The sequence below is a fragment of the Mustela erminea genome, chromosome 7 (assembly GCF_009829155.1).
Source record: "Mustela erminea isolate mMusErm1 chromosome 7, mMusErm1.Pri, whole genome shotgun sequence".
NCBI lineage: Eukaryota > Metazoa > Chordata > Mammalia > Carnivora > Mustelidae > Mustela > Mustela erminea.
Window position 1 is genome coordinate 87,767,965 of NC_045620.1, and position 10,836 is coordinate 87,778,800.

The 10,836-nt window shown below is 43.8% G+C and overlaps 1 protein-coding gene across 2 annotated transcripts in view; it reads left to right on the forward strand.

Moving 5' to 3' along the window:
• The window catches only part of ANTXR1 (ANTXR cell adhesion molecule 1), a 219,774-nt gene extending 209,693 nt beyond the window's left edge, over positions 1-10,081 (forward strand). For both annotated transcript variants that reach the window (XM_032352316.1, XM_032352315.1), the window contains exon 18: positions 6,133-10,081. In XM_032352316.1, the coding sequence (XP_032208207.1) occupies positions 6,133-6,393 (261 nt within the window). In that variant the 3' untranslated portion in view covers positions 6,394-10,081. The remainder of the gene's footprint in view (positions 1-6,132) is intronic.
• Positions 10,082-10,836: the final 755 nt, after the last annotated feature.

Here is a 10,836-nt window from a genome sequence, read left to right on the forward strand (position 1 = left end):
CAGGACTCAGAGGCAAGCTTGAGTTCTTACCACAGTAATCAAAGAGCAGAAGATGGAGAGTCCAGTTTTGAATTTTCAACTTATTAATATTTTATAAATCTAATGATGAACCCAAAACTATGCAATACGAAAAGTTAGCCAAATTCATTAGTATAAAAAGACTTGCAAACTGGCTGTCCCCAGAGAATTCAGATTACAGTATCTGAGCAAAAAGTCTCAAAAGCAACTCAAATTTTGATGGACCTATAAAATATCAGGGCTGAAAGGCCCCATGAATATTGTCAAGCTAGTGCAAGAACTTTATTTTATATATGAAGACACTTAGGCCCATAGAGAGAAAAGGACTTACTCAAGGTTTTATAATGAGTGTGTGAGTTGTAGAACTGGTGGTAGAACTCTGCCTCCCAGCCCTGACCCACAGAGCAGACGACAGCCCCACACCACCAGTTTCCTGTCTCTCTCCCCCGTGGACCATCAGTGTCTATGGTTCAAAGCTAGGAAGAAGGCAGAACCCAGTCAACGAGATCTTTCATCTTTCATGACTACACCATGATTGTTCAGAATGTGTCACCACCAACTAAGATAAAGAGTTTCGTTGAAAAATGGTTTCATCAGACAAATCAATCAAAAGTAACCCCAAAAAAGTATTCTTAGAGGTAACATGTCAAAATTTCTAGTGTGGAAATCAAAGGGAATCATAGCATTCGTGGCACCCCTTCCCCAAGAGCCTAGAAGACAGCCCAATGAGACCATGAGGGCGTGACTGAGGAGACCTAAATTCATAACTGTAAGCTCATGGACCTTTGATCCTTTGAGAACCTAAACTTGCAGGGAAGAATCTGAGCTAAGAAGGCTTGCTCCACCTCAGAAACCCTTGGGGATATAAACAGTACTTGTTGAGCACCAACTTAAATTTAATAAATAAATAAATAATAAATATTTAATAAATATTAAATAAATTTATAAATATCTCCAGAGGAGAAGACCCAGAGGCCACCTCAGAGATACGCACCCACCAGTTGGGCAACAATGTCGACAGAGAAGAATACCAGATGGCACGTTATCTTCTTTCATTGAACAAATTTTTGCACAGGGCTTCAGGTGGGCCAAGTTGGACATCTGCAATAAAAAAATAAAAAATTAATTTAAATATGTAAGCAAGGACCAAATCACAAAGAGCTGCATATGCCATCAGAGGTATTTAGATTTTATTCTAAAGATAACAGGGAGCCACTGAAGGATTTTGAAGGATTTTGAATTGACCATACTTGTGTTCTGGAAAGATCTCTTGACAGCTACATCAAGAGCTGATGGATTGTGGCCAAGAGCTAAACTGTATGATACCATCTACAAGTGAGTCAGGAAAATATTTACATTTTTAGTCTATATTCAGGATAACAGAGGAAAAAAGGATAAGTGCCTAAGGCAAGTAGAGCTGGTTTTAATTCCACTTCTATCATTTACCACTCTATCATCTTGGGCGCCGTATTTAAATAAGCCCATGCCCTCAGTCTCTTTTCTGTACAGTGAAAATAATGAGTAAAAATGTTGTGCCTAGACATTCCTAATAATCCTCTCAACACCATAAGATTCAGTCAAATCAAAATGGCGCTTTCTAGCCTAGGAGAAAAGCCACCTAACATCCTGCTAAGACACCACTTAGCAGGAGATATTACTGCATTTTCTTCTTAGAATTTAACCAGAGTATTTTGTTGCTAATGTGTGAAAATAATTGGCACTCGTACTTTGTAAATGAGCAAGCCGAGGTAAACTGAGGTCAAAGCCGAACATTGGATCCAAATCAAGCCTCCCAAAAACAATCCTGCAAAGAATTTAACTGGGTTACAAAGACCAGGGTATGAACTGAGAGCTCCAGTCGTCCTAGCAACCTTTTAAGCAAACACTGGTGCAGATTTGCTGGCATATATGACACTGAGAACATCTGGCCTTTCTATTATCCTCTCACAAGCAAAAAATGATGTCGTGTAAACTGATCTTTAGGCCAATTATATGGTCTAAGTGTTACAGTGTTTGTGTTGGCTCCTCCAGTTCCAGGTTTTAAGAACTTAATTTGTAGCCACACCCCTCCCCGAAGTCCTAATTGCATCTTACTGTAACTGACCCCAGGGATTTGTTTATGCCAAGTTTGTACCTTTCTTCAGGACGATAAATATGTGTAGGTGCATCATCAGTCAACTGTGTGTGCAAAGCATGGTGGGAGGTCCTATAGGAATCAGTTACAGGAGTTTCGTGCCATGGGAAGGTAGAGAGAGGGCATAAGACAATGGACTCTGGGGACGGCTCTGGTCCCATGTTCAGGGCTACATTCCCCCCTCCTACACAGGTTTTGTTATGGAAGCCAGGTGCGCACTGTGGAGGCTCTAGGCTGCCACTCACTTAGAAGGCACTAAACTAGGAGTCAGAAAACCTGTTCCTACCTCCAACTGGCCTTCCTACCCTAGACAAGGTCATTATTGTGTCTGAGCATCTGTTTCTCCATCTAGACTCCATTTCATTTACAAACTCCATGTGGTAGGCACTGTTCCAAGGCCTTCATCAACATTGATTAAGTTAATCCTCGTAATGACTCTAAGTGGCAGGCGACATTATTGTCCCCACCCCATGTCACGCAGTGGGGGCATGGAGGAGACAGTAAGCTGGCCCCCACCCAGTCTTGCCTGCTTACTAAGAGCTCTGGGCTGCTGTGCTCAGCTCTAATGGGCTGGGGTACCTAATGAACCATCTTTTATTCTGTAGAATCCTTTCACACTTTCTTGAAGACATATGGGGATCCTAATCTGGGTTATGAACCCATGTACTGGTAGAAGAAGGCTGGGAGCTCCTGATTTTGTCTCTGGACAAAATAGCCTCTGATAAATATATTAGCATTACAGTGTGTGAAACAGTAAACAGTCCTCTGAATTAGCATCCCTCCTCTCTCTACTGCAGCCCCCCCACCCCCACCCCAGGGAGGGAGCTGTGGGATGGCCAGCCCTCAGGGAAATCTGAAGCCATATGGGGACTTGACCCCAGGCACCAGCAACTCCATCTTCAGGATCAGAATTCTCCTTCATCTTCAGAGGAAATGAATCTTTTGAGCCTCTTTATCTGACTTGGCCTGTCTAGGAACAAAGGGCAGAATATGTAGTACAGTAAATCCCAACTCTGAGTCGTCCATTACAGGAATTTATCACAGATGGTAATCATTAGGACTTTAACATTCTTGAAGGAAAGAGCTTTATCCAGAATTATAAATAAACTATTCCCAAGGCTTAGATTTATAAAGCCGTGCTAAAAAACAAAATTCAACTGAATAAAATTTAAAGATCTTATTGGCTTTACTCAACAATTCATGAATCAGGCTATATCCCAGCTAGCAAATAGAAAGGAGCTCCAAGGAGTTGTACAAAATGGAGATTTTTATAGGCAAAAGGGGGCAGGGACAGGAAAGAGTGGGTTACCTCATCTTTCTTTGAGGGACAGAAGGGACCTTTCAGGCAGATTACCTCACTAATGCTGACCAGGAAATTCCAGATTGACAGGTTTAAGATTACACTTCTGGGAATGTTTGAAACTGCAATTAAGTTAGGTATTGAATCTTGATTTGCTGACATGGGGATTAGCATAGGTGACTCCATTTTAGGCCTGTTGTCTCTCTTTTTTTAATAGCTGTAAGAAGATTGCTTAGGGGGTGCCTGGGTGGCTCAGTCATTAAGTATCTGCCTTCGGTTCAAGTCATGATCATGATCCCGGGGTCCTGGCATCAAGCCCCATATTGGGCACCCTGCTCAGAGAGGAGCCTTCCTTCTCCCTTGTCCCTCCCCCTGCCCCTGCTCCTTCTCTCTCTCCTTCCCTCTCTCTCAAATAAATAAATCGAATCTTTAAAAAAAAAAAAAAAAAAAAAGGAGGGCTTCTTGGACAACTGGGAACTTATAGCACTGGGTTACAAAGTCAACCTAACCTGTGAGAGCTTCACACTGACTGACCTGGGAATTCTGCGCAATGCCATGCGGAGATGGGGACTTATTTCTGAGTTAGCTAGCCCCCAATCAGAATTTAACAAGGTTAGGCTTTGTTCTAACCTCATGAAATGCAAACTCGGGAATGGGGTGCTGGCATTTAAATACGGCATTGTAATTCCTAAGACAGTGGTGGAGCAGCAGAGTGCAAAACAAGGCTGCCTTCCAGAAGTTTCTCATCTGGTCAAGGAGGCAAGGCATTCACCAATCAAACAACTAGAGATTATAGTTTGCAGGCTTCTGTGTGTGACATAGCTGTAACTAGAGAATCCAAGGAGGGAAGAAAAGGCTACATGAAGGCTGAAGTCATCAGGGAAAGATTGGGGGGTGGGAGGAGTAGGAGGAAGGAAGGGACTGACTTAGGACGCGGATGAGTGGGGTGGGTGCATGTGAGGCCAGGTTGGCTCAGCCTCCATTGTCTCCCACAATGCATCGTGCCCCTGCTATGACTCTCGGCCCGAGCCACGTCTCAGGTCATGCACTTGTATCTCCTATAGGTGATTGTGCCTTAAATTCCACAAACTCGCCCTCTTCATTCCCCCTCGACCCCTTCCTCCAAAGGCCTGTAAAGGAAAAGTCCAGCCTCTCTAGACATAGCCCATCCAGGGCAAATGCCCCGTGCTGGGCATCCATCCTGGAGGGTGAAGCTGGGAAAAACCCACCCACCAGCTCCAGCCCCAGTATAGCATCGTATTGGGTTAGGATGAGCAGGAGAGAGAGAAAGGGGGAGGACAGCCCGGAAGTCACGTGCCCCCACCCCACCTCCTTGGGGGGGAGGGATTCTGCAGACATCCAGGACACACAGTAGAAGGGACAACAAGATGTCCTGCGGGCCCAGGACATTTGGAGGAAGGCTAGGACCCCACTAGGATGGGTCCACATCCTGCCCAGACAAAGCAGGAGATTCTGATGCCAAAAGTGAACAGAGCACAGGCACAGGAAGGAGAATGTCATCTGTTGGGGGGAGGGGGATGGCAGGGCAGGCAGGACTGACTTTGGAGAGCTGAGAGGTGACACCACAAAGGAGAGAGGGCTACTTGGGCTGGCTGCAGGTTCCGGACTTTCTAGAGGCTGCTGCAGGGCCTCTAGGTATTTGCTCTGCATTGTCCAGTGAGGTCCCCAGGAAGGAGGGTAGCAGGGGAAGGCTAGGGAAGCAGAATTCAGGGCAGATGTCTGCTTTACAATGAAATATCCCCAGGCTCTAACTCTTAAGGACCTAAGCATGCCTGAACAGATGCAGCAGCATCTGGAAGAAGCAGGACTGCCCCAACCAGATCAAGAGCAGGAGAAATCGTTTATGACGGAGCTTTGGGGATGGCAGGGACATAGAGGGGGAAGCTGTATCGACTGGTATCTTGTCCACAGCAGGAAGGGGAGCTGCCTCAGCGCCAATGGCCAAAGGGGGCAGAAGTTGATGGGGAGAGGCAAATGCATGAGCACCTCTTAGAGTCACCCTGGTTTGCCACCTTCATGCAGCACAGATCACAGACGGACTGAGCTCGAATTACAGTACAGGAAAAACTCATGGTGTCTGCCTGCTACTGCCTCCAGGAGTATCACCAAAAGCAGCTGAAACAAGTTCCCTTTGTTTAAAAAACGTGGAGTCCCCTGCCTCCTTAGAAGACATGAGAATGTGGCAGCAAGAAGAGAGGTTCTGGAGCCTCTTTGGGATTCAATCACCAACCGCCACCTCTCCCTGGTTATGGCCTTGGGAAAGGCATTTACCGTTTCTGAGCCTCAGTTTCCCCACCTACGAACTAGAATATTTGATAACAGTTCCTGGCTGGCAAGGCTGTTGAGATGAAATCCGATGACCTCTGTAAACAGCTTGACCCCGCGTGTCCAGTTAAGGTCCGCTCCCTCTTCTTCCTCCCCTTGGAGAGAGGGCCTCAGGGAAAAAGAATTATAACAAATAATTTTACCCAGTAAGCCCTGAAAAAAAAGAAATGGGGAATTTATTTATTAAGTTCTACCATATGTCAGGAGAGTACTGTCATAAACATTGTGTCTGCTTTCTACATGTTTCTTTCAAGCTGCTCACCGGGCCTCCCTTCTGCCCTGATGTAAACAGCAAATAACAGCTCACATGTCCTTCTCTCTGATTCTCTTCCAGGGGCGCTGTATCAACTTCACCAGAGTCAAGAACAATCAGCCCACCAAGTACCCTCTCAACAACGCCTACCACACCACCTCACCGCCTCCTGCCCCCATTTATACTCCCCCACCCCCTGCTCCCCATTGCCCTCCCCCACCCCCCAGTGCTCCCACCCCTCCAATTCCATCCCCACCTTCCACCCTTCCCCCTCCTCCTCAGGCTCCACCTCCCAACAGGGCGCCACCCCCCTCCCGACCTCCCCCTCGGCCTTCTGTCTAGAACCCAAAGTTCACGCTCTGGGCTCTTAGAAACATTGGGGAGGAGGCTCCTCTGTGGTGTTAGAATAAGTCTTTCCAGTTAGGGGAGGCTTCTGCTTTGGAAATGAGTGGTGATAAAGCCCACTGACCTTCACACACCTTAAAAATTGGTAGGTAATGCCAATGCATCGACAATTGTGATCAGCAGAAGAAACAGAAATTTTGAAATGCCTGAAAACAAATGATGAGGCACCTACAGTCACAATTATAACCAGCCAGCCATCATCTCTAGAAGGTTCCAGAGACAGTGAAACTGCTGAGATGCTCTTAAATGGGATTAAGTTGGTCTCATGGAGACCAATAAGAAAATCATTTCTCTGAGGGTGAAACACAGTCGGATGGATGAGAAGTAACACTGCTGGGTTTCTAAATGCTGCCTTCCCTCCTCCACCTCCATCACTTGACCCTGGACCCTTGGTCTAGGAACCAAGGAATCTTCACCCAAGAAGGTGAAAACACTCTGCCTACAACTTTAGGAAAAGCTTGGGGTCCCCATTGTGGCAAGAAACTCAACATCAGACAGGTATCCAAAAGCATGTTTGCCTGGGATTTGCAAAGGAGTAAAAACATATGCCTTATTTTCCTTTCCAATTCTCCCAGTTTCCAAGCGAGAAAGAGAGCAGGTGTTTACAGATGGAAAAAGTTATGTTGCCACGTTGCTGTGTAAGTGAAATCAGGTGTGTGCATTGACTGGAGAGTACTGATGAGAGCATCAGACAGTTTCTAAAACCCACAGGCCACGAGCAGCTAGCGGTGGCTGGCTTTGGCCCGATATGGTCCACTAATCAACAGACAATGGCATTGTTGAAGAGCAACCTGTTAATGATTCATGTTAAAAATCAAGATTAGGCTTCAGTTTAAATCACGTAAGATATGAAAAAGTGACTAATCCCATTTTTCAGAGACAAATGTGAGTTGATCTTCCCAAAATGGCATCACTAGCACCTACCATACAATCTCTGTGGTTGGTTTCTTTCTTTCTTTCTTTCTTTCTTTCTTTCTTGGTAAAGTTGTATACCAGAGATTTGTAGGTAGAGTTGAGAGACAATGGTCATAACATAATATGGAAACCATCTCCAGGTTCTTTAATTAACCACACAAAAAAAGCCATGTACGTGTAGATGCAAATATATTTCTCCTTGGCTTTTCAACATACTCATAAATATAAGCTGTCAACCCAGGAGGAATATACTAGATGTTCTGCCTGAAATTCTCACCAGGCCTGGTATCCAACCCATTCCTCCAAGTCTTTCTGAATCTGTTGCCATCAATAAGCCCTATAATCGCTTTCTAAACATTGGGCTTCATCATCCAGGGTGAAAACAGAGGGCCTCTGTCACCCCCAATCAAAATTATCTCCCCCTCCAGCTTTCTGCAGGTCTTAAAATTCCTCTCCCAATCTGCTCAAAGTCTTAAATCTTTTCTGGAACAAAGCAGAATATAAAATGAATATAAACTTGGTGCTTTGGGTTATGGTCTCCAAATATCCTTCAAGAACCTATCAAGCCAGCCTGATTCTTAACACCTTACTTAGAACAGAGATATAAGGACCTGGCATGCATTCCATCAACACCAATTCTTGTAGCCATGGCAGCCATTGTTCATCAATCATAGCACTATCCATGAAGCCCAACAATTTCTTCACAGTCCTCACACCACAAGTTCAAGGAGCCACCATTAAACCAGTCAGAATTTGAGAGAGAAATGAGCCCTATTTTCCATCCCCACTTTAGAAAGCAGAAACAAACGGGAATTGCTCGGAGGAATGGGGAATCCTTGGGCATAAAAGGTACAGTCAGGGGAACACAGATCTCGGCAGTGCCTTAGTGGGGGACCACATGCACTAAATCCACAGCGCCAATGCCAAACTGACACATCTCTAAGTGTACCTCAGACCCAGCCTTTCTCCCAGCCTGCCACTTCCAAATGCCCCGCCTTCTCATAGAGCTAAAGTCAGAGATGGTTTCCAGGACTTAGAAAAGCAACCTCCCTTTGCCACCCGCTCAACCTGGCCTGTATTGTCTATTCTTACAACACGAAGCTTCTTTAGTATAGTCCCTCATGAACCAGGGGCTGCAATGTCTCAGTCGCCTACAGTGACATTGCTGGTCTCCGGCAAACCATTCCGTAGGAGAATGGGCTCCCCAAGCTCACAGCATAGAGACGTTGAGCCCATGGCAACTGTTTTGACTGCTGGCAGTACAGAACAGTCCACCCCACACCACTGCCGCCTGACTCACTGCGGCCATAAGAAAGTTCAAGCCAAGATACAGACATTGTACAAGATGGCGGGCACCATTCAAGATCTCAGCGGCACATTAATGAGAAGCCCTGTGCAGTTTCCACAACGTCTTGGTGAACTTTCGGATGAATAGGGAACTGCAAAGATGTGCTGATTTCCCTAAGAGGATTAGCAGGGTTTGTCCTTAAAATGGACTCATCATGTCATCCCTAGTCATTCAGAATTTACATTTGAGAAGGTGAAACTTCTAGACTATACGAATAAGGCAATATAGGCTCGTACATTTTTGTTAAAGACAAAATTCTTTAACTGACTTATAAATCTATCAGTACTTGTATCATTCCCTGTAAAAGGCAGCAGACATATGATTGTCATCAGGAAACTGCACAAAATTATATTTTCAACCCCCATGTTATTGTCCTTGTGAAGTTTTTTTTAAATAAAAACCAATTTTTTGTTGTATATATTCGTATTCCATGTGTTAGATGGAAGCATTTCCTATCCAGTGTGAATAAAAAGGACGGTTGTAGTAAATTATTATAAAGCCAATGATATTTCATGGCAGGTTATTCTACCAAGCTGTGCTTGTTGGTTTTCCCATGACTGTATTGCTTTTCTAAATGTACAAATAGTTACCAAAATGACGAGACCCCTGTTTGCACAGCATTAATAAGAACGTTGAGTTCCATGGTCCTCTCCATTGAAGAACAGCTCACAAACAGTTTCTGGCCTGGAGCTCTGCACATACTCCAGTGAGACTGTAGAAGTTCTCTCTCTGACCAAGGTCAAGAACAGAGCAGGTGGGCAAATTAATGAATAGACTTGGATATCTGGCCATGGGTCACCTCATTGTAAATAGCACTAAAAGGGGCCAAGATGATTCTGATGTCTCATAAACACTAGAGTCCAAACACTGTCATATGAGAAAAATCCACCAAAGAACTAGAAAAAATAATAATAATCGTGAGATAGTAAGTTTCAGCCCAATGCCAACTCAATAAAAACAATTAATGCTGTGTAAAATGGGTTGAATTAGCTTGAGAACTATATAAAGATATATGCAGTGAAAAGCCTGTTAATGCACACCAGATGGGAATGGGGTATTCTAGTCAATTACCTTTTCTAGTTATCTGAGCTCTATTATATTATTGTACTTGGATAACCAACTTAAAAGAATTAGAATATGATTTTTTTAAATACACTTAACATTAAACTCTTCTACTAGTTCTTTCTTCTTTCCATGATAATTCAGAAGACAGTTATGGATCTCGAGTGAGTCATTGTTATAAAAAATCAGTTATCACTGTACCCTGCTATAAGAGACTGGGCTAACCCTGCACAATGACAAACTCTGGAAGTTGCTTTTTTTAAGAAAAAAAAAAATAAATTCCTAAAATCATCTCTTTTACTGGCTATTCGTCTCTTTGTTATGAAAATAAAATGTAGATTGTTCAAGGGCTTCACATTTCGATGATAATAAAATGACTGTTGTTATGCAAATTAAATTGTATTTCTCAAATCATTATTTAAGTTCTTTACTGTCTCCATTATTGCCATTTTTTTCCTTCAGCTGTCCAACATTCAAAATACTCTCTATTTCTAGTAACTGTTTTAAAATTTAAAAAGTAAACCAAGCTAAATGAAAATTTAAAGTAAAAAGTGGAGACAGAGAAGCAGCCAGAAAAAAAACTACAGGTTCAGTTAGGATTGTATCTGGCTGCCTTCACAAGATCTGTGGCTGTGACTGATTTGACTCACATAGTAAGGACTCCAGAGGTTTGCAGCTGCTCAAGACACCAGGCAACCACTGAGGTTTTATGCTGTAATGAGCACTGGGTATTATATAAGACTGATGAATCACAGACCTGTACCCCTGAAGCCAATAATACATTATATGGTGATTAATTGAATTTAAGTTTTAAAAATAAGTAAATAAATAAAACTATAAAAAGATGGGGCGCCTGGGTGGCTCAGCGGGTTAAAGCCTCTGCCTTCAGCTCAGGTCATAATCCCAGAGTCCTGGGATCGAGTCCAGCATCAGGGTCTCTGCTCAGCGGGGAGCCTGCTTCCTGCTCTCTCTCTTTCTCTCTGCCTGCCTCTCCGCCTGCTTGTGATTTCTGTCAAGTAAATAAATAAAATCTTTAAAAAAAAAAAAACTATAAA